The 25,023-nt window shown below is 39.5% G+C and overlaps 1 protein-coding gene across 1 annotated transcript; it reads right to left on the bottom strand.

Moving 5' to 3' along the window:
- Positions 1-1,305: 1,305 nt before the first annotated feature.
- On the bottom strand, positions 1,306-10,579 carry LOC139324514 (vomeronasal type-2 receptor 26-like). The gene is made up of 4 exons (XM_070954226.1): positions 9,743-10,579; positions 6,714-6,941; positions 5,491-5,617; positions 1,306-2,201 (listed from the first exon to the last, which is right to left on the bottom strand). Exons 1-4 carry the CDS (start codon positions 10,577-10,579, stop codon positions 1,306-1,308), a joined length of 2,088 nt encoding a protein of 695 aa, XP_070810327.1.
- Positions 10,580-25,023: the final 14,444 nt, after the last annotated feature.

Raw genomic sequence — 25,023 nt, 5'->3', positions numbered from 1 at the left:
TTGTCAGACCCATTTAAAAGAAAAAAAGTTTCTCCCCCCCCTCCCAGCCTCCAGCTTGCTTACCTTAGTTGCTGGTCGCAACACGCTTGCTGTAATACCTGCAATCCATTGCATCAGCTAGCAACTGAATCTCCCTGCCTGCAATCAAGCTCATCAGTGAGCTGCTCTATCTGCAACTTTAAGACTTGTGGACTTCAACTCCCAGCAAAGCTGGCTGAGGAATTCTGGGAGTTGAAGTCCACAAGTCTTAAAGTTGCCAAGGTTGGAGACCCTGTTCTATTGGGTAAGTTTTTTTTCCCCTTTGGGAGCTTTAAAAAAAATAGTTAACTGAGGTTTTTTTTTAGTTGTTCTTTTTTTAGACATAGCCATTTAAAGTTTAGGAAGTTTTAAATTTAGCTGCTTTTATATAAAAATAAAAATAAAATAAAATACTATTTGTGCAGCTTTCTGAGATTTAGTGTGTTTCTGTAGTGTTTCACTCTAACTACACAAACACAGAAAATCTCACAAAGCTGTATGTGGAATTTTGTGTGTGTAAAGTGTGAAAGTTGGTTTTTTGGGCTTTTTGTGGCTGTGTGAGGTTCCTGCTTATTGTGGGGCCTTTTTGGGTCTAGCACAGCTGCTTTTACATTGTGGGTGAGCCAGTTGTGTTGTGTTGTGTTTGGTAGATTAAAAAAGGGCAAAGAAGTGACATTGACTTGGCAACGCCCACCCAGTCATCTTACCTCCAAGCCCTGCCCACTAATTAAGCCCCGCCCACAGAACTGGTAGCAAAAAAAAAATTAGATTTCACCCCTGTGCTAAATGCAGGTGTGGATGGCGTGTGCGAGCAAATTGCCGTGTTTTGTGATACCGCACACATCCGTACACATGCATGAGGAAAGCGAGGATGCGTGTGTGTGCGCTCACATTTCTGGTGCTGGGCGAACCAGTTGCTACAGTACATGATGTACCTCTGCACATCACCTAGGCTTTCATACCTAAGAGATGATTAGAACTCATGGTTTCCCAGCTTCCAGACCTACATCCAACCCATTACACCATAGCGGTCACAAATTTTCAGATATTACAAATATTAGTAGGATATTAGTAGGGATTTTCCTGGACACTTTGATAATGGTTAAGGAGAATATTGGGAGGAGTTTAAACAGTAAATGCAACACAATGTTAATGCCTTAACTTTTTTCCTACCAACATCTTGAAACCAAAATAAGATGCAATACAGGAGACCCAAACACTTGCAAAATATGAAAGGATGGAAGTCACAGACTGGACTTCATTCAAGTTGTTAGGTAAAGTTCAATTTTATTTCTTTGTTAGTTGTTCCTTTGTATTCAGATCAGGCCTCAAAGTAATGATATAGCATTTAGGAGAAAAGATACAACCCAGTAATCCAGCTGCTGAAGCCAAGATGGAAAAGATCTCCACAGCCACCATGTATTTCCCCTTGGTGCTGAGATAGGTGGGAACAAATGACACCCAAACACTGCAAAACACCAACATGCTGAAGGTGATAAATTTGGCTTCATTGAAGCTGTCAGGTAAATTCCTAGCTAAGAAAGCCACTGTAAAGCTGACAGCAGTCAAGAACCCCATAAAGCCAAGGACAGTATAAAACATAGTGGTTGAACCTTCATTACATTGCAGGACAATTTCTTCAGCCATGGAATGCATGTCAGAATCTGGGAAGGGAGGAGAAATTGCGAGCCACATCACACAAATGCAGAATTGTATCAGGGAGCAAGTTAGGACAATAGAGATAGCTAGCCCTTTCCCCACCCATTTCCTTATTGTGGAACCTGGCTTGGTGGCCATGAAAGCAAGAACAACAATGGTTGTTTTCCCCAGTATACAAGAAAGAGCTATGGAGAACATGATGCCAAAAGAAGTTTGTCGCATGAGACATTTCACTTGGTCAGGTTGCCCAATGAAGAGCAGAATGCAAAGGAAGGAGAGGAGGAGAGCGATGAGAAGAATATAGGTGAGGTTTCTGTTGTTGGCTTTGACAATGGGTGTATCCTGGTGTTTAATAAAGATCCCCAGTACCAAAATTGACATGACAGAAAAGAAGACTGCAATCATTGCCAAAGAACCACCCAAAGGATCTTGATAAGACAAGTAAGTTATCCTTTTAGGAAAGCAACTATCCTGTTCTTTATTTGGGTATTGATTTTCTGGACATGAGAAACAATCGTCCAAGTCTAGGGAAAAAGAAATAAAAACAAAACAGGTCATAAAACATTATCGATTTTTAAGCATGAATCATTAACCACAGACTAGATACACCAAGCTACTTTAAATTACATGGATTTAAGGTTTTTTTCCTTAATGTAAGATATAATACAATCTATATATAATCTGCTGTAGTGCCCACTTTCAGTAAGGCCCGAGCTTTACATCTACATCTATTGTTAATTACTTCATGCAACAGACAGAATGATTGACCTTGAGAGACAGAACTACAACAGAAATAATAATAATAATAATAATAATAATAATAATAATAATAATAATAATAATAATAATAATAATAATAATAAAAACATAAATAACTGGGAAAAGTCACAATATATCATGACTGTCAAAACTACACATTTATGGATGAAACATGTAACAGTGATACCCGTTGTCATCACGGCACTTGGTACCATATCCAAGAATTTTGCAAAATGCATCAAGAAATTGCAGCTTCCTGCTGTAGTGCCAGCTACTCAGAACAACATACATTTTAAGAAGATATTTAGTTAATACCTAGGACACTGGCAGTAATCTGTATCAAGCATCAGAGCCAGTCAGGGATATTTGTTATACATTTTTAAATGTTCAGTTGACTGAGTTTCATGTTTAATGAATAAAAGAGATAATAATAATTGTTGAAAATGAAGATCTTGAAGATGGAGAAAATGAGGTAAAGATCTTGTGGGACTTTCAAATACAGACAGATCGTCATTTGGAGCACAACACTCCAGGTATCATGGTTGTCGAGGGCCAAAGCATGCAATTTATTGATATCACTGTACCAGGAGACACCAGAGTCGAAGAAAAAGAACTGGAAAAAAAATCATGAAATATTGCGACCTGGCCATCGAAACGACACGGCTATGGATGAAACATGTAACAGTGATACCCATTGACATCAGGGCACTTGGTACCATGTCCAAGAATTTTACAAAACACATCAAGAAACTGCAGCTTCCTGCAATAACACCAGTGGAACTGCAAAAAACTGTGCTACTCGGAACATCGTATATTTTAAGAAGATACTTGGTTGATACCTAGGACACTGGCTGCAACCCCTATCAACTATTAGCACCAGTCTAATATACAAATGTGTATTTGTGACACATTTTTAAATGTTCGGTTGACTGAATTTCATGTTTGATGAATATAATGATGATGATGATGATGATGATGATGATGATCATCATCATCATCATCATCATCATCATCATCATCATTTGTCTAGAAAACGTCTCCTACAGGGCAGAGGTGGTATTCAGCAGGTTCTGACCAGTTCTGGCGGTCTAGCGGAAATTTTGAGTAGTTCGGAGAACTGGTAAATACCACCTCTGACTGGCCCCTCCCCCATCTATTCTCTGCCTCCTGAGTCCCAGCTGATCGGGAGAAAATGGGGATTTTGCAATAACCTTCCCCTGCCATGCCCACCAAGCCATGCCCACATAACTGGTAGTAAAAATTTTTGAATCCCACCACTGCTACAGGGCCTTCCTGATTCTCATAAAAACAAATGGAGGGAGGAGAGATGCATCTTTAGACCAAAAATATAGAAGTTCTGTCCTGGACACATTTTTCTTTTATCTAACTATTGCCGTGGTAGTGGCTCATCCCTGGCACCCTCAAGGTCAATCCTTCTTCCCATCACATCTCCCATTGAGGCTGCTGTTGAAGACCATCCAAAACCTGCAAGTGGTCCAGACTACAGAAGGAAAGCATTTCTGGACACCCTATGGTTCATCTGAGTTATATTACTTCTGTGTGAACTACACTGGCAAGGTGGCGCAGTGGTTAGAGTGCAGTACTGCAGCTACTTCAGCTGACTGCTAGTTCAGCAGATCAGCAGATCAAATCTCACCGGCTCAGGGTTGACTTAGCCTTCCATCCTTCCGAGGTGGGTAAAATGAGGACCCAGATTGTTGGGCGCAATATGCTATTTAGTATACTGTCTTTGGTGTAAGCTGCCCAGAGTCCTCGGAGAGTGGGCGGCATATAAATATTACAAATAAATAAATAAATAAATAAATAAATAAATAAATAAATAAATAAATAAATAAATAAATAAATAAATAAATACGCTGATCCCAGTCATTTCAACATTCAATTCAAGCTGCTGGTTGTTTATGTTTAAAGCCCTGTATCAACCAGTGCGTTTGTGGGGACTGGCTCTCCACTCAACCATTGAGGTAGGATCAGTGGTGGGATTCAGTCAGTTTTTTCTGGATCAGGTGAACCGATAGCAGTGACTGTGGGAGGCTCCACCCGCCCAGACATAATGCATGAGCACTGTACATGTGCGCACTCACATTTGCGAACCGCTAGGTAAGGTAAGTGAATCCCACCTCTGGGTAGGATGAAGATTGGTCTGGCACTTGATAGAAAATTGGTCACCCTACAAAGCTTGTAATTAAACTCCCAGGCTTAAGAAAGCAGGTGCATAAAAGCAGTTAACAAGGAATTTTCAAAACTGATTTAAAAGGAAGTCTGCAAATATACTGCCCCTTTTAAAATGCTGACTATGGTTTGACCAGGACGCGGTGGCTCAGTGGCTAAGACGCTGAGCTTGTCGATCAAAAGGTTGACAGTTCAGCAGTTTGACTCCCTAGTGCCACATAATGGGTTGAGCTCCCGTTACTTGTCCCAGCTTCTGCCAACCTAGCAGTTTGAAAGCACATTAAAAATGCAAATAGAAAAATAGGGACCACCTTTGGTGGGAAGGTAACAGCATTCCCTGTGTCTTTGGCATTTAGAACATGACCATGGAGATATCTTCGGACAGCACTGGCTCTTCAGCTTTGAAATGGAGATGAGCACCGCCCCCTAGAGTTGGAACGACTAGCACATATGTGCGAAGGGAACCTTTACCTTTACCTATGGTTTGAGTAAGATAGCAATTCTCCTACCTACCAGAGCTCTAAACCTTCTGAACTGCTTTTGTGGCCTCATCACCAGGACCATAAGTCTGGAACAGTTGTGGGAGATCTCAAGTCCTCTTATTGTCTGAAGAGGAATTTTTTTTTGGAAAAGGTTTACTTGCCTAGCTCTTTATTCTGGCACAGTCAGCTCTGTTTTTCTTCTGTTTACCATTTCTTCCCTGGAAGCCACAGTAATTAGTCCAAATTTTTCATTACTAAATTTTACAATCTTAGGATGTTCAGGCACTGCAACATTTTGAGGCATTGCATCATTAATTGAAAATTCAGTCCCATTTATATTTATTTAAACATTAATATCTCAATATGTTCCTTTGCTTACCTCTTTGGTCAGCTATCTTCCCTTCTGGACACCGTCTGCAGTCATAGCAGCAGGATAATTTCCCTTCCACTTTTATCTTGCTATGGCCCAGAGGACATTTCTTGTTACAGATGGAAAGAGGTAATGTCTATTGGATAAATTAAATCAGAATTCTGCTACATGACAAATTTATTTTGGGGGATTGTTCTTTTCATCAGTTAGATGAGAGGTCAGCAACCTGCAGCTCTGGAGCCACATGTGGCTCTTTCACCCTTCTGCTGCAGCTCCCTGTCACTCAAAATATGCACCACAACCGCCAATGTGCGACATCCACTGGCACATGATTTATTGATCTTTTCAAGTAGGCCAACCGTGGATAAATCCAAGAAAATAAAAATTTCAGAAGAAAACAGAATGTTTAATTTAACTACATATGCTAGTTTTGTGGCCGGTCAAGAAATAGTCAGGGACAAGAAGGGGTTTGTGGCTCCCGGTGTTTCCTTTTCTGTGGGAAACGGGTCCAAATAGCTTTTCAAGTGTTTAAAGTTGCAGACCCCTGAATTAGACATACCCAAACTCCTCATTTTGAATCCAAACTTCGGTGTTCCAAATTTCTCTCTGGTTTAAATTCCCCACTGATCCTCTCAACTACTCATAGCTCATACCTAGTAGATTAATTGTATGATTGTGCCCAATATAGTAGTCCTCTGAGGAAATCAGTAGCAGAGATTTTAATTCTGGAACTTTTGGAGCACAGATTCCTTAAGATTCCAATTTTGTGTTGGATTCCTAGTCTTCTTTGAACTCTTTCTGTACTTGGTACAGTTCATATATAACCCATGAAAATGTTGGCAGAGGTGCCAACTTTATACAGTAATTGGAGCCCATTTTTATTAAGCTTATCCTATTTGTATATGCCTGATATGGAACAAGCTACACTTAAAGTCAGTTTGGGAATATCAGAAGCTATGAACTATGCTCTGATTTATACAGTATAATAAGCAGTTAATGTGAGCATTAATGCAGCATTTTTGGCTATATTCTTACTTCAAATATGTTATTATTGTATACACTTCCACATTTACAGTATGTTCACATTGCACATAAGGAAAAAAAGTACATACCCTGGTTAGTAGCTGAAAGATTTAATAAAAAGTGAAAATTGAGCACACCTGGTTAAAATTAACTTAATCCCACAAACCAGTAGATGAATGATTTCATAATCGTGAAAAAATATGTCACACCTGATTAAACATGTGGGGCCAAACAATGTCCTTGGTGGAAATGGTGAGAAGATTGTCTGTGTGAGCCATAGGGTCAATTTTTCCAACTTTAGCTCTTAGAAATGACTTATTTGGGAATGTCACCCAATTGTAAACATCAAATCCAGTTACTAATTCTCCATTGGAGCCAAAAGAAATATGTTCTCCAGCAGTGTTATTAAAGGTGACATGCTGCAAAAAATGGTGGAGCTGAAAAGAAAGGAAGGAAGGAAGGAAAGAGGAAGGAAGGAAGGAAGGAGGGAGGGAGGGAGGGAGGGAGGGAGGGGGAGAGAGAGAGAGAGAGAGAGAGAGAGAGAGAGAGAGAGAGAGAGAGAGAGAGAGAGAGAGAGAGAGAGAGTTAATAGAATTCTTTGAAGGGATTAGCAAATCTCAGTTTTTATTCCTTTCAATTTGATTTAAGGTCAATGGAAATTTGCATTTTCATCATTCTACTCCATTTAAAATGGGTAGAGAAATATGTTCTTTCCCACATGCATTTTCTACCTTATTGCCTAACTTTATTTTCAGCTGAAACATTTTCAGATGAGAACTCCATAACAAAATTGAGAAAGAGAAATCTGATACATCCCACTGTCTTGATAAATTGAACTATCTTGGAATTAGGAATTCACTTTGCTCCCATAAAATGTAGATAAGATTAAAAACTTCAACATGGAGAATTCTAGGCCATTTGTTCCAAACAAAGAAGGTCTTTAAAATCTTGAAAAGATAATAAAAAAAAAACATTTTCTTCATATGGTTCAATTGAACTAAAGATATTCTCATTTCCCCAAAATTTGTTTTTCCTCTCTTTTCATTTTGCCTTATGGTGAGACTATTATGATGAGAGAATGGAAGTAGAAAAAGTATTAAAACTTTCATGGACACCAGGAAGATCACAGTAGCTAAGAGATTGTACTAAACATCAGGACAATCCTAAACTGAATCTGCACATTTAATTTACATTTCTCTAGGAATAAAAGTGCATGGGTTCATTTATAACAGGGGAAAGTTGTTTCCCCTGAATCTTAGTCTCTCTGAAATTAAGACAGTGAGAAATAATGCTTCTACCCAAGTACCTTTGAAAGTTTTACATGTCAACCTGACAAATATCATGCATTAAATACATACATCCACACAAACCATTTCAGACCTTTGGCGAGTTCCCCATGTTCCCATTATAGAATATTCTTTATTGGCCAAGTGTGACTGGAATTTGTCTCTGGTGAATAAACTCTCAGTGTACATACAAGGTGTATAATAAAGTGTCCCAAAGATGCTTTTTCCAAAGGCATCTGGACTTTGTTTTTCCTTGTTTCGTTACTCATCCAAGAAGTTTCTTCAGTTCTGACTGAATGGTGGAGGATGGAAGGATTTATAGTTTTGTAATCATTTAGTCATTAGAACTAATTCTGAGAGATGTTGAGTAGGGGTGGAGTTTCCACTTTCCTTCGCTACCGGTTCGCAATGGGAGCGTGCATGCGCATGCACTCACTTAGCTTGTGCATGCACAGAGCATCCGTGATGATGTCCGGGCAGGTGGGCGGAGCCTCCTGACACTGCAACTACCGGTTTGCAAGATCCGGAGTGAACCAGAGGCAACTCACCACTGATGTTGAGGTGGTTTCTCTGTGCCCTCAGGGTCACATGAATAGTGCAAATGGGTGGGAAGCTGTCTTGGATCTGCTGAAAAGACTATGATTGTAAGCAAAATGTCTCCAAGGAAAAACAAAGTCCAGTTGCCCTTGGAAAAAGCAACTTTGGGACAACCATGACCTGGATGACTGAGAATCTCCATAGACATTAAGCAACAAATTGCTAAATCATAAATCATAAAATACAATTATAATTCATAAGATAGAAACAATGAAGTGATAGTCACATGATACTAAGGAGTAGGAGTAGGTAATAGGAAAGGACAATAGGAGTAGGTAATAGAAAGATAATAGTAATATTGTCCTACTACATAGTTAGATGTCTTTAGGCATAAGACTGTACTATGTGAATTTTATGTTTAAGCAGAGTGATGATATGGGGAAAAAAACTTGTTTTCATGTATGATTGTTTTGGCATGCAATGCCCTATAGTGATGTCCTGAGGGGAGAAGATAAAACAGTTTATGTTCAGGGTAAACTGGATATATTCTTAGCCCTCTTTCTGGCTTGTGCCATATACAGGTCCTCAATGAAAGGCAGGCTGATAATTAGAGATAGAGATGATAGATAGATAGATAGATAGATAGATAGATAGATAGATAGATAGATAGATAGGCGGGTTGACAGGCAGATAGATGGATGATAGAGAAAGAGAGAAAGAGAGAAAAATAGACAGACAGACAGACAGACAATCTACTTTGAAGGAATGCCATTCTATCCATTACTGTATAATTGACCTGAATGTTGAAATAACTTTACAAAAACGTAATGGTTTTTTTAAAAAAATATGTTTGGATATTTCCAGATAGCAGTCAAAATAGTCTGTGTCAGCTTTGGAAGCCATATTAGCCCCGGAAGCTTCCACACTGTCACCTTCTCATGTGTGGGAAAGTAGGAGGGGGGATTTAGTAGAGAAAATGTATTTAGACAAAATAGCATTCTTCCTTTTAGTCAAGGTCAGGAGTGGTTGGAGTGATGTCTCGAGATGGGACAGATGCTGATTGGAGCATGTGATGGATTGATGAGTGAGGGGATAGTTTTGGGGATTTTGATTTACTGAGATAAAACCCAGAACTCTCAGGTTCGGGTTTTCCCAGATGTGCCATTATACCTACTTCAATAAATGGAACTTTGAGAAAATGCTTGCTTCGGAGTTTTTAATTGGAGTTGTGGTTTTCTGGAATGCTGACAGTCTGCAAATTGTCTTTCATATTCACCACAAAAGCCAGAAGCAACTTCTTATGATGGACTATCTTTCAACCAATTTTAAAAGAGGCAACCACTCCCCAATTTATATTTGTTGCACTAAGCATATCACCTGATTACTTTTCAAAATGTTTCATTAGCCAAACTTACCTGCCATGGTGACTGAAGAAAAAGCTTCCATCTCCTTTCATTAATTCTTTGCCCGTATTTGAACTGGGAGGAATACAATTGCCTCAGAGCGTTTGCCATAGCATAGACTGCATTGTAGATGCTGTAGCTGTGGCCGCTCATGCTCATTTCAAATATAGATTGAGAAAGAGACTCCAGCTTCTCTTCCCCAGTGCAGGTCCTGTCAGCTTTCTCATCTCTAAAACCAGTGGAGAAGGAACATTCAAATGCATCTTTCCAAAAATCTCTAATAAAGCCATCTTCATTTTCTAATGTTGGGTTTCTCTTCTGCACAAATTCTCGGAACCCCCTCAGTTCCTTTGAGTGAATTGCAAAGGAAAGAGCACCATGGAGAAAAATGATGGGCAACGGTCTTTGCATTAGAATGGAGGTGAATTCCATCTGAGCTGTCATGATCCAGACTTTGGCTTTTCTCTCCTTGGGAATATCCTCAGAATCTAATAAATAGATCATAAGTCTCAAAGTCATCAGGCCTGTAACTTCAGCATTCAAGATCACTGCAATGACTGTACTCCCCATGATCACTTTGTATAATTTATCTGCTTCCTCCACCATTTCAGCAGCTAAATTGCCATACATCATTTGGGGGATACTTTCTATAAAGTCAAAGCAGATTCCTCTCACTGTAAACATGGAAAGGCTATCCTGAATGAATCTCTCTTTATCTTCCTCAACAAAGCAAACTTTCCCAACCCAGGTCCATCCAAAATGCAGCAGTAAATGTAGTATTCCATTAAACTGGTGTACCTCAACGGGGAACATCCATTTGACAAATAGTGCTGCTGTTTCATCATTCATCAATGGAGCTGATCCATATGTGATCTAAACGGGAGTAAGAAAGCAATAAAAGCAAAAAAGGAATTGTTCTAAAGAACATTGTGCAGTGCTCATGTTTAATCAAAATTTCTGTGCTTGAGTGCAATACAGAAAAGAAAACAATGCTACAGTTTTAGCACACAGTTTTAGAGCTTAACATAAGGGCTAGTCATTGAGCAAAACAGTGTAACAATTTTGACAATTCCCTTTTCATAAATTTGACCCCTTCTTGTGTCAAATGTTTCAGGCTTCTGGGATCTTTGTAAAGAGAGTTATCATGAAGATCTGATACCTGAAGTCATTCAAGAGCAAGGGAACTTAACATCTTGCTCCGTATTTATGTCTCACCTGTGGAAATTTGTAGTTACACAGACTGGTTGCCATGTTGAGACATGTCCTAGAACGGGGTCCTCCAATGACAGCTACCGTGTGGGTCTGGTCATTACATTTGTAGTTGGGGATAAATTGATCTTTTGTAGATAGAAATTCCATTGCTAATTGATAAGTTGTAATGTCCACATGATTATCAGTAGCAATGTGGAAACCAAGAGTAATGTTCGGTAAAATTCCAGCATGTTCATTGATCTCATTAACAGCAAATGCCAGAGCCAAAGTGTGTTGGTAATTATGAGTGAGGTACCTTCAGTGAGAGTTATAAACTATGTCAATACATTTCTGCTTCAGAATCACATTTTAATTGTTATATACATTCATAAACATCCAAAATGTTGTGGTTATTATTTGCTCTTGATATATGTAATGTGGTCTTTAGCTGACAATAGCCCCAGGTTGTATTGATTGGGAAGCACTAATATTGGGAATGGGTAGCTAAGATTGAACTGAGACAACATTTGTATGCTTATTTCTTTTCTTCTTAAAAATGTTCTTCTAGAAGACAGTCAATTTGAGCCAGTTTGTTTTAGGGTAAAACGCGGGAGACTATGAATTCAAGTCTCACCTTCTGGGTGACTTCAGCCAGTCATTCTCTTTCAGCCCAACTCACCTCACAGAGTTGTTGTTATTGGGAAAATAAAGGAGAAAGGTGAGTTGGATGTGTTTTTCCCCTTGAATGATTTGTATAAATAATAAAGGTGGGATAAAAATAAAAAAATAAATAGATGAATAAAAAAGCCATGGTTTTTCCATTTATGACGGCAGTATTAGTGGAGGCTAAGTGTCTTTTAATCCTAGAATTTATACATGACTGAGGATAATTTCAATGGGCTATATGGTGAGCATTTTAATTTGAGCAGAAAGGTAAAGAGGAAGAAAAAAATTACAACTTTTAGGTGGTGATGGGGATGAGGGTGAGAGTAAAATACTACTCATATACTTTTAAAATACTTACAGGTATTGATCAAGCACATCGTGAGAAGGAACCCTTTGAAAAATGATCTGATTTGAAAGAAAGAAGACCTGATATATAATAGCAGCAACAATTACGTCTCCAGACTGATAGTACTTGTGAGAAATTGGAAGAGGACCTCTGAGATTGCAGTTGTGAACAAGAGAACTGCACATCAATTTAGGAAAAAAGAATAAAATCAGTGTTGTGAACAGAAGCAACTCAGTATAAAATATGGCCATTGTAGATATCAAAGTATAGCTTGAATGTTACTATTCAAATAATGACCTGGGTCATAATCGATCAGCCTTTCAGGAATATTATCTAAAACAAAGTAACACAGATTAAACATGCTTCTTTTTTGTTCTCTCTATTTGTAAACCTGTACTTCTGTGTCTGTATTAATGTAATGCAGTTTTTTAACCTGGGCTCATAGTTTTGTTTTGTTTTTTCGATGTTTACCGGGATTCCCTTGAGATAGGGAGAAAAGAACAATGATGGTACTTTATTTAATAATTACTTAGAAGGTAATAGCTTACTTGCAATAGTATTTTTTTTTTTTTGCTTCTGTGCAAAATGTCAACATGAAACATATTGATTGAGAAAATGGGGAGCAACATCAGAGGTGGGTTCCAGCAGGTTCTGACCAGTTCTGGAGAACAGGTAGCAGAAATTTTGAGTAGTTCAGAGAACCGGTAAATACCACCTCTGACTGGCCCTGCCCCCATTATTTTCTGCCTCCCGAATCCCAGCTGATCAGGAGGCAATGGGGATTTTGCAGTAACCTTCCCCTGGATTGGGGAGGGAATGGAGATTTTACAGTATCCTTCCCCTGCCACGCCAACCAAGCCATACCCACAGAACTGGCAGTAAAAAATTTTGAAACCCACCACTGAGCAACACCATATGCACCAAAGAAAAAAACTGTTGGGTCTTTTTTTTTCTAAAGATGGTGCCATTTTGGGCAGATACATATCTATAATCAGATTCCAAACTGTATTGATTTAAAACACAATTTTAAAAGAACTGAAGTTCATGGGTTACAATCAAGTTGTCAATCTTCTGCTTAAAAATTTTCTGCTATGAAAAGTAGCAGTTTAAGTGATAACTGATTGAGAGCAAAGATGGTTTGATAGAGGGAAATAATGTTGGAATGTTCCATAAGGTAGGGATCCATGCAGAGTCGGTTCATCTCATTGAATCTGCCAAATATAGTTCAAACTGAGCCTTTCTAGTGAGTCTGATGGGGCTTAGGCCCACTTAAAGGAACAAGTCTATTATCTATCTATCTACCCTGGTTCCCCAAAAATATCCCCAAAATAAGCCATAGCATGTTTTTACATGTGTACCTAATAAAAGCCCTACCCCCAAAATAAGCCCTACTTAATAACCTACGCAGCCAGCCACCTGCCCGCCCATTTTGTCTAGTTGCTCGTGGTGCCATGACCATGAAGCGAGGCAGGGTGGTGGTGGAGCTGTCCCACATGCCCTGGACTGGTTTACCTCAGGGCCCACAGCCAGGCCATCCACGCCCTGACACCTGTCAGCAGCAGTAGCCCATGTGGCCGCCAGCCAACTTCTGCTTGCTCATGGCTGCAACAAAACAGGAGGCTGAAAAGAGATGGTTCCATGGCCACCAGGTGAGGCAGGTGTCAGGTTGTGGGTGGACTGGCTTCAGGGTCCATGAGGTAAGCCAGTACAGGGTGTGTGGGGCAGCTCCACTCCCTCACTTCATGGCAGTGGCACTGGCGTGCTGCACGGACTCCTGCCTCCCTGCGAGCAAGCAAAAGTGGGCCTCCTGTACATGGGGGAGAAAAAAAGACACCCCTGAAAATAAGCCCTAGTCCTTTTTGGGGGGCCCAAAAGAGAAACATATCTATCTATCTATCTATCTATCTATCTATCTATCTATCTATCTATCTATCTATCTATCTATCTATCTATCTATCTACAGTATCTATCTACAGTATCTATCTACCAGTTTGACACCCCTGATCTAAAATAATTGTCTAACATTTCAAACAAAAGATGAAGAGCACCTCTCTAAATTCTGATGTGAATTTGGAAGATATCACATTCTTCTCCATTGTATGTCACCTTGATGTACAGATATTATTAAAGTATGTACAACTACAAAGTGCAGGAAACTAAATGGTAAAAGAACCCAATTCTACTTCATTGAAGGGTCTGTTATAAAAAGTATTTTATCTCTTTATTAGTTGCTCTTTCCTGTTCAGATCAGGTCTCAAAATAATGATATAGCATTTGGGGGAAAAGATACAGCCTAGTAATCCAGCTGCTGAAGCCAAAATGGAGAAGATCTCTACAGCCACCATGTACTTTCCCTTGGTGCTGAGATATGTTGGAACAAATGACACCCAAACGCTGCAAAAGACCAACATGCTGAAGGTGATAAATTTGGCTTCATTGAACCTGTCTGGTAAATTCCGAGCTAGGAAGGCCACCATGAGGCTGACAGCATTCAAGAACCCCATAAAGCCAAGCACAGTATAAAACATTTTGGTTGAACCTTCATTACATTGCAGGAGAATTTCTTCAGTCATGGAGTGCATGTCAGAATCTGGGAATGGGGGAAAAATTGCTAACCACACTACACAAATGGTGAATTGGACCAGGAAGCAAGGTAGGACAATAGAGATAGCCATTTTTTTCCCCACCCATTTCCTCATTTTAGAGCCTGGCTTGGTGGCCATGAAAGCAAGAACAACAATGGTTGTTTTTCCCAAAATACAAGAAAGAGCTACAGAGAAAATGATGCCAAAAGAAGTTTGTCGCAAGAGACATTTCACTTGATCAGGTTGTCCAATGAAAAGAAAAGTGCAAAGGAAGGAGAGCAGGAGAGCAGTGAGAAGAATGTAGGTGAGGTTCCTGTTGTTGGCTTTGACAATGGGAGTATCCTGGTGTTTAATAAAGACCCCCAGTACTAAAGCTGAGATGAAAGATAAGGAGACTGCTATGACCAGCAAAGAAATCCCCAAAGGCTCTTGATAAGTCAAGTAAGTTATTGCTTTTTGAAGACAACTATCTCGATCTTTGTTTGGATAATGGTCTTCTGGACATGGAACACAATCATCTAAATCTGTGGAAAAAAAGAAAGAAAGAAAAAGGAAAACTATTTAAAGAAATGGTATAGTTTTTTAAAAAAATCAATTATTAATTACACACTAGATCCACTAAGGTTCTATGACTTACAAAAGGATTCTATTTCCTCCTTTTTCATAAAATAATTCAGGATACAATTTACATACAATGTGCTACTGTGGAATACTAGCTGCAATCTGAGCTTGGTTGTTTGCTATATATAGATAAACCTCTCATTCAACAGTGACAAGAATAATATTGATGATAAACCTAAGAGGGAAACAAAAAGACAGAATACATTCTCTGAAACAGCCAACACCCAGATAAGCATGGATTAAAACTATATGTCAGCCTCCTCTGGAACCGCCTGTGCTTCACCAGACAAACACCACACACGCACGCTCAGAAGGTGAGGCTATCCAGTTTAATCGTAGCTTATACGGTGGTCATACAGTAAGCGCTGAAGTTCTTCGATGAGAAATAAAGTCGTAGACGGCCGTTTCCGCCATTTATCCAGCTTTATAGAATGCTATTCAAACGCCCCACCTTTGCTCTATTACAGATTTAAAGTAACCGTGCTACCTATCCCATTCTGGTTAATTGTGGGTCGTCATTTACTTCCGGGTTTTCACTGTCTTCTTTCATCACCGGGATCTGCTTCATGCTAACGGCGAGATATCTATCGCCCCCCCCCCCCCGTTCCCCTATACCGTCCACCACCTAATATCACCATGCCATCCTAATCGCTACAACACCCCCCTTCACCGTGTCTTGTTCTTCTGGTCCATCGTGCTCTGGATCTGTACAGTTGCTCATGTTCAGGTGGTTCATATTCCCCAGGATCTTGTGTCGAGGAGTTGTCTGACACTCGACACTAACACATAATCAGGAAGAAAAATATGCTAATCGCGGAAGTACCAAGGAGAAAATCATACGTCCATGAAATGTAGTAGGGAAAATACAGTATACAGACAAGGAGAAATCCAGGGGTGGGATTCTACTGGTTCGGACTGGTTTGGGTGAAAACCGGTCAGTACATGTACGCAATCACTGAACCAGTTGTTAAACCAGCAGGATCCCACCACTGGAGAAATCCCAACATTTGCTCAAGAAGCTACTTATTCAGCCATGAAATATCTGCAAACAAAACAACCAAACTAAGAGAGCAGCAAGGACTCCACACTTGAAACCTGAGACATCTATATTCTCTTCCATTTTGCTACAGCATTTCAAATTGCCCCCCCCCCCCGGTTTTTACAGCATTCTCTAGCTTTCGAGACATCCCATGTAGATTGTTGGAATGTCCTTTACATGAATGCCATTGGAAAACAGTAACTGGTTCACAGTGCAGCCGCATATGCAGGTCTGGTTGTTTCATGGCACACCTGAGTTTTGCTACTGCTCCATGAGCTATTCTGGGTTTCTAGTTGCTTTGCAATGCAATTCAAGTTTCTGGTTCTGCCTTTAAAGGCTTGCTTCTCACTGGACCAAGTTATAGGCAGAACCCAAGGCTCTGTCTTAGGCCCAGTACTCTTCAATATTTTCATTGATGATTTGGATGAGGAGATAGAAGGGGAACTCATCAAATTTGCAGATGATACCAAAATGGCATGAATAGCCACTACCCCAGAAGATAGGTTCAAGATACAAGAAGGATCTTGACAGACTTGAATACTAGGTCCTATTTAACAAAATGAAATTCAATGGTTAAAAAAAAACAAAAAACAAGGTTGACATTATAGTAGTGTTTCAATATCTAAGGGGCTGCCACAAAGAAGAGAGGGTCAACCTATTTTCCAAAGCACCTGAAGGCAGGATAAGATGCAACGGATGGAAACTAATCAAGGAGAGAACCAGCTAGAACTACGGAGAAATTTCCTGGCAGTTAGAATGATTAATCTGGAACAGTTTGCCTCCAGAAGTTCTGAATGCTCCAACACTGAAGTTTTTAAGAAGAGGTTGGACAACCATTTGTCAGAAATGGCGTAGGGTTTCCTGCCTGAGCAGGAGGTTGGACTAGATAACTTCCAAGATCACTTCCAACTCTGTAATTCTGTCTGTTATTCTGTCTGTTATTCTGTCTATTATTCCAGACCAGCTCCTTCCAATGTTATCTGCCATCAAATAAGTGACTTTGGAGACACACTTTCTGTGTAGCGGCCCCAACCTTTTGCACTACTTTCTCATTTGAGTTTTGAGGGAAACCTGTACTTTTAGCCTTGCAGTAAAATGGATGATAGCTTTTCCCCAAGTGTTCATCTAGGATGGCAAGTAGGTCAAAAGGTTGATTGGTCTGGCACTCATGACAAGGCTGGTTTTCTTTTTAAAAATGTTATTTGGGGGGGGGAGCACCTAGGGCAGATAACTTTTTTGCCATCATGCGCCAGGAGGGGGAGGGGGTGGGGGAGTCATGCACACACATGTCCACACCCATAATTCTATGTGCCTCACCCCCGCACATGTGCATCTGACCCCTCCCGCTCCCCAGCATGTGATGGACCATAGGCCCATTTTTGTCTCTCACCTGGCTCCAGAGCATTCTCTATGATTCTGGGGAGGGTGAAAATGGCCTTTCCCACCCCGCCGGAGGCCCTCCAGAGGCCAGAAATGGCCCGTTTCCCAATTAGCGGTTGGACAAGAAGTGACTTTTTTGCTCCAGCGACTCCTAGAGAGGCCAGGTGAGAGACAAAAATGGGCCTTCCCCACCCCCCAAGCCCTGTTTCCCTATTTCTGTGGGCCCAGAAGGCCCAAAAATCAGCTGGCTGAGCTCGCATGCCCACTAATATGGCTACGCATGACAGAGGTGGCACGCGTGCCATCGGTTCACTATCATGGACCTAGGGTCATTACATGTGATTGACAACTTTATAACTTGATAAGAAAATAGATTCTGGGTGGATTAGGAATTAAAAATAAGCAAAAACCGAAGACAATACATTACCATTGTCTTAAATGAAAATATTAATAATTAGAATAGAATAGAATAGAATTTTTTATTGGCCAAGTGTGATTGGATACACAAGGAATTTGTCTTGGTGCATACCCTGTTAGGGTACATAAAAGAAAAGATACGGTCATCAAGAATCATAAGGTACAACACTTAATGATAGCTTTACTTCCAGAGAGAAGGTACAAAGGAAGCATTTTGAATAGTCTATCAAGAAGCTTTGGTTTTCATGAAGGATAATGTGAGGCAAATTATAGATTTATTGGAATATCTTGAGAAGAATAAACAGATTTTATTTATTTTATTTTTATTTATTTGATTTGTATACCGCCCTACTCCCGAAGGACTCGGGGCGGTGAACAGCCAACAATAAAATACATAAATACACAAAATTTAAAAACCCGATAAAATCAAATTAAACTTTTTGGCCCAGACAAATTAAAATACCCCAATAATTTAAAAACAGATTAAAATTTACATATTTAAAAAGGGAAGAGATCAGGCCAAGCCCGCTTGATGGAATAAAAAGGTCTTCAGAGCATGGCGGAAGGAGCGCAGATCCGGGATCCTCCGTATCTCCGGGGGGAGCTCATTCCAGATGGTAGGTGCCCCCACAGAGAAGGCTCTCCCCCTAGGGGCCGCCAGTCGACACTGTTTGGCTGACGGCACCCGGAGGAGTCCCTCTCTATGAGAGCGTACTGGCCGGTGGGAGGCTATTGGTGGTAGTAGGCGGTCCCGTAAATAACCAGGCCCTAAGCCATGGAGCGCTTTAAAGGTGGTAACCAAAACCTTGAAGATCTCTGCAGTGCTGGTGTTTTTGGATGCGGAGAAGGCCTTTGATCGAGTGAATTGGAACTTTCTATTAAAGACTTTAAGAAAGATGGATTTTGGGGATCAGTTTGTGCAGGCGGTTTCAGCAATTTATCAAGAGCAAACAGCACAAATTATCATTAATGGAAGCTTAACTACAAACTTCAGTATAGAAAAAGGCACAAGACAAGGTTGTCCGTTATCCCTGTTGTTGTTTATCATAACTCTAGAAGTCTTGTTGAATACAATACGGGACTCGAGTACTTTGAATGGAATAGTTATAAGGCAAGAGAATTACAGAACAAGGGCATTTGCAGACGATCTGGTTGTTACCCTAACACGGCCGATGGAATCAATAATCCAGATGAAAGACATTATAGAAGAATATGGTATGGTATCAGGATTTAAACCGAATCAGAAAAAAACCAAGATGATAGTTAAAAACATGACAGAAGATCAAAAGAAGGAAATTGAAAGGAAGGCAGGCTTTGAAATAGTACCAAAGGTGAGATATCTAGGAGTCCAAGTTGCAGATTCAAATATAAAACTGTTCCAAAATAATTATGAGGTGTTGTGGCGAAAGGTACAAAAGGATATGGAAACATGGAAAAAACTGCAGCTGTCCTTACTTGGAAGAATAGCAGCAGTTAAAATGAATGTTCTACCTAGATTTTTATTTTTGTTTCAAATGATTCAGGTGCTTAAAGGTGATAAACAGCTGATGGAATGGCAAAAAGGAGTGAATAAGTTTGTTTGGAATGAGAAAAAGCCGAGAGTCAAACTGAAAATTATGCAAGATGTTCGCAAAAGGGGTGGCCTTAAACTTCCAAACCTACGACTGTACTATGAAGCAGCAGTGTTGACACAAGCAAGTGATTGGTTTGGAGGGACAAAGACTGGAATATTGAATATAGAAAGTCATGACCTTGAATTTGGTTGGCATGCATATTTATTTTATGAAAATAAAGTGGATAAAGTATTCAACAGCCATATATTTAGAAACTCCTTGATGAGAGTATGGAAGAAGCACCAGTTCAAATGGGATTATAAAATACCGTTGTGGTTGGATCTTGGTCATATTATACGGAATACAAATATAAAGTCACTCGGGGGGGGTTTATACAAAGAAGTACTTTTTAATGATGGGGGTAGATGGCAGCTAAAGACATTAAATACACTGTTGGAAGAAGGGATCAATTTAACTTGGTTACAGTATAATCAACTTCAACTGAGATGGAGAGAAGATCAAAAAACTGGTTTAATGCTGCATGAAGAAGAATTGCTAAGACAGATAAAAGAGAAAGGCCCAATGCATATCAAGAGGGTTTATAGCGTTTTGTTAGAAAGAGATTCAGAAAATGAATTGGTTAAAGATTGTATGATAAAATGGGCGCAAAACTTTGCAGAACCAGTTATGATGGAAACGTGGGAAAAAATATGGGTCCAGAATGTTAAATTTACACAGTCACAGAATTTGAGGGAAATTTTTTACAAAATGTTTTATAGGTGGCATCTAGATCCTAAGAAATTGTCATGCATGTATCCTAATGTTCAACCAAAATGTTGGAGATGTGATTGTTTAGATGCTACATATTATCATATATGGTGGACTTGCAAGAAAGTGAAGGCTTTTTGGATAAAAATTTGGTGGGTTATGCAAAATGTTCTGAAGAAAAAACTCCAATTTTCTCCTCAATTGCTTTTACTGGGCATAGTTAAGGACTTTTCACTGGGTGAAATAAAATTGATATTGTATATGGTGACAGCAGCTAGGTTACTGATTGGTCAATATTGGAAAAGAGATGTTATGCCTACTATTGAAGAATGGACTTTGAAGGTGGCCAGTTTTGCAAAAATGGTGAAGATATCGGCATACTTAAAAGATCGGACTCAAGAGACCTATGCATGGGAGTGGAAGAAATGGATAGATTATGTGCAGAATAAATATCAAACTAGGAAGTACCAGATAGCTTTTAGTTGAATGTTGTGTAGAAATGTATAGTATAGTTCAATGTCATGTAGAAATGTATAGTACACAGGGGGTAGATTAGATGGGCGGTAAAGTATGATACCATATGATTTGGATTTGGATTTCACCTTGGGGAAGTCATGGGAGGAGGGGAGGGCTAGGGAGGGTTAGGGAGGGAAAGGGGGGGGGGGAAATGGGAAAATTTGTATTTGTAAAACTTTTTCAATTAAAAAAAAAAAAAAAAAGAAGAAGCCTTGGTTTTCCTGAAAAATATTTAGATTATGTTCACAAAAACTTAAGAAGGAGAATTCAAAGCTGAGAAATTGATTGATCCAGCTACTTAGAGGAAACTGACTTGTGTTATTTTTTTTATTTATTTATTTTTTAATTTGATTTATATGCCGCCCTTCTCCAGAGACTCAGGGCGGCTTACAATGCGTTAAGCAATAGCCTTCATACTTTTTGTATATTTATACAAAGTCAGCTTATTGCCCCCACAAACTGGGTCCTCAATTTACCTACCATAGAAAGGATGGAAGGCTGAGTCAACCTTGAGCCTGGTGAGATTTGAACTTACAGTAATTGCAAACAGCTGGTGTTAATCACAATGCTATCAGTCTGCTGAGCCACCAGGCCCTGTGGCCCTGTGTTATCATTAAATACCTATGAAAATTAAATTATTTCATTTCTGAATTGTACAACAATGACTTGAACCTCAAGATTTCCAATCACCATAATATTCTTTAAAAATTCAGCCCCCATTTACATTTATTAAATCATTGATGTATTCAATATATTCCTTTGCTTACCCATTTGGTCAGCTATCTTCCCTTCTGGACAGCGTCTACAGTCATAGCAGCAAGATAATTTCCCTTCAATTTTTATCTTGCTATGGCCCAGAGGACATTTCTCATTACAGATGGAAAGAGGTAATATCTGTTCATAAATAAAGTGAGATTTCTTTCAACTGAAGAATTTTTGTTTTTGGGGTTGTTCTTTTCATCAGTTTCTTTAAACTAGTTCATTTACCTGAGGCTGCTAAAAAATTAATCCAAGTGTTATGGTTGTATTTAAATCATTTATTGATAAGGGACAGTGACTAAAAATTTCCTTAAAAGTGGAAAAAGTGACACACCTGGTTAAATGTGAGGGGCCAAACAGCATCCTTGGCAGAAATGGTGAGAAACCTTTCCAGGGGAGCCATGGGGTCAATCTTTCCAACCTGGACTCTCTGAAAGGACTTGTTTGGGAATGTGACCCAATTTAGAATATCAAATCCAGTTAGTAATTCCCCATTGGGACCAAAAGAAACCTTTTCCCCAGCAGTGTTGTTAAAGGAGACCTGCTGCAGAAAATGGTGAAACTAAAATAAGAAGAAAATGAAGAAATGAAAAAGTTAATAGGTTTCCTTAAAGGGTGCTGTCAGGATGCCCTAATCAAATCAAGCTTCAAAAGAGATCCAGTTATTTATTAGGAGCTTCATGTTGGCACGTTCCAAGTGAAGCCAACTCTGACCCCACATAATTTATGCCCCAATTATGATCCTGTTTTCCCCCTCCCCAACACAGGGTATGTCATCAATCACATTCAACAATGGAGCAATTTCACAGGTTGTAGAGATCACTCCCGTCTGGCCGCTGTGGGTAACCATGGGAGACAGCCTTGAGAGAGAGATGTCTGGAATGTGCTTTTGTTTTTGGCTGCCATGCTGCTTCATTAGTTTCCCATCCCTCTTGCCTATGGCAACTCAACAGCAGGCCAGGGATGCTTTGCAAGTTGACATATGAGGAAATCTCACTTAGTTCTTTTCAATTTGGCCTATGCTTAATGAAAAGTAAGCTGTTATATTTTACAACAGTCTACATATTAAAAATAGGAAGAGAATTATGCTCTCTGTCATGTGCATTACCTATCCTAACTAAAATATTATAATTGTTTTTTTTTTTAATGAGAATTCTGTCACAAAATTGAAAAAGTTAGAAACTTAATACTTTGGTCTAATCTATGGAACAAACTAGTACAGTTTACATAAACTGATGACATTCCTGAATTTTGTATTAGCAAACCTTACCTGCCATGGTGATTGAAAGAATCTGTTATCATCAATGATTCTATTTTTTTTGAGCTTGGAGAAGTGCATGGCCTTCAGAGCATATGCCACAGCATAGATGGCATTATAGATGCTATAACTGTGGCCAGTCATGCTCATTTCAAATATAGCTTGAGAAAGAGTCTCCAGCTTCTCTTCCCCAGTGCAGGTCCTGTCAGCTTTCTCATCTTTAATATCACTGGAGAATGAACATTCAAATACATCTTTCCAGAAATCCCTAATAAATCCATCATCTTTTTCTAAGTTAGGGTTTCTTTTCTGCATAAATTCTCGGAACCCTGTCAGTTCCTTTGAGTGAATTGCAAAGGAAAGTGCACCGTGGAGAAAATCAATGGGCAACTCTCTTTGCATAAGAATGGAGGTGAATGCCACCTGAGCTGTCATAATCCAAACTTTGGCTTTCCTCTCTTTTGGAATATCATCAGAGTCCAAAATATAAATAATAGCTCTCAAAGTCACCACAGCTGTAATTTCAGCATTCAAGATCACTACAATGGCTGTACTCTCTATTATGACTTTGTACAATTTATCTGCCTCTTCCACCATCTCAGCAGCTTCATTACCATACATTATTTTGGGGATACTTTCTATAAAGTCAAAGCAGATGCCTCTCTCCGTAAAGATGGAAAGACTGTTTTGAATAAACCTCTCTCTATCTTCTTCATACAGAGAAATCAACCCAACCCAGGTCCAACTGAAATGCAACAGTAAGTATAGTATTCCTTTAAATTGGTGCATCTTATCTGGAAACATCCATTTGACAAATTGTGCTGCTATTTCCTTATTCATCAGTGGAGCTGACCCATATGTGATCTAAATGGGAGTAAGAAAACAAGAGAGGCAAAATGGGTTTTTCCAGGGTAATCTGGGTAATATGTATGTTTGTTCATTGGCATCCTTGCTTCATTTTTGAAGATAGTCACCAAGTCTTAACATAACCCAACTATTTGGTTTGGATAGAAAGGACACAAGAATCTTCCTTATTAGACTAATAACTTGGTATCAGGAAGTTTCATAGTATGTTAAAGAACAAGAATGGTTCTGATTTCCATTGCAGATTATGAATTGTTTCAGTGGTGGGATTCAATTTTTTTTACTACTGGTTCTGTGGGTGTGGCTTGGTGGGCATGGCATGGCTTGGTGGGCATGGCATGGCTTGGTGGGCATGGCAGCGGAAGGATACTGTAAAATCTCCATTTCCACCCCACACCAGGGGAGAGATACTGTAAAATCTCCATTCCTTCCTGACTCCAGGGGATGGTTCCTGCAAAATCCCCATTTCCTCCTGATCAGCTGGGATTTGGGAGGCAGAGAATAGATGGGGTAGGGCTAGTCAGAGGTGGTGTTTACTGGTTCTCCAAACTACTCAAAATTACCACTACAGGTTCTCCAGAACTGGTCAACTGGTCACCTGCTGAATACCAACTCTGAATTGTTTGCATTCTTGTCTGATGTTTTGGGATACCTCTTACAAGAGTTATCATGCAGATTCAATCTCTGAATAACTGTTGAACCTCCGGTCTTGTTCCAGTTTTGATCTTACCTGAGGAAATTTGTAGTTACACAGAGCAGTTGCCATATTAACACAGGTCTTAGTACGGGGTCCTCCAATGACTGCTAATGTATTGGTCTGGTCATTACATTTGTAATTGGGAATAAATTTACCTTTCGTAGATAGAAATTCCATTGCTAAATGATAAGTTGTAATTTCCTCAAGATAGTCAGTAGCAATGTGAAAACCAAGGCTAACATTGGGTAAGATTGAGGAATGTTCATTGATCTCCTTTACAGCAAATGCCAGAGCCAAAGCGTGTTGGTAATTATGAGTGAGAAACCTTCAATGAGAGTTATAAATTATCTCAATATATTTCTACTTCAGAATTTGACAGTTGTTTTGTTTTCATTTTTCACACACACACACACACACACACACACACACACACACACACACACACACAATCTAATGCATATTGATTGTTCTGGATATCTGTAATGTAATCTTTAGCAAACAATAGTCCTAGATTTTATGGTTTGGGAATCACATTAGCAAACATTTGTAGCTCGCTTTCTTTTCTGTTTGAGATGTGTCTTCTAGAAAACTATCAAAACTCATGATGAGATATCTCTTCTAGGATTACTTTAG

The sequence above is a fragment of the Pituophis catenifer genome, unplaced genomic scaffold, assembly GCF_029215685.1.
Source record: "Pituophis catenifer annectens isolate HBS135680 unplaced genomic scaffold, rPitCat1.0.hap2 SCAF_15, whole genome shotgun sequence".
Taxonomy (NCBI): Eukaryota; Metazoa; Chordata; class Lepidosauria; order Squamata; family Colubridae; genus Pituophis; species Pituophis catenifer.
The sequence above is the reverse complement of the archived record's forward strand: the minus strand, read 5'-3'. Positions and strand labels throughout refer to the sequence as shown.

What these genes read in the sequence shown, in the direction of transcription:
- LOC139324514 (XM_070954226.1), bottom strand. Translation starts at nt 10,579, where the DNA reads ATGAATGATGAAACAGCAGCACTATTTGTCAAATGGATGTTCCCCGTT. An exon ending in GGCCCCACATGTTTAATCAG is followed by an intron (nt 5,618 to 6,713) that starts GTGTGACATATT and finishes TTTATCCAATAG; the next exon opens with ACATTACCTCTTTCCATCTG. An exon ending in GAAGATAGCTGACCAAAGAG is followed by an intron (nt 2,202 to 5,490) that starts GTAAGCAAAGGA and finishes CTTTTTCCCTAG; the next exon opens with ACTTGGACGATTGTTTCTCA.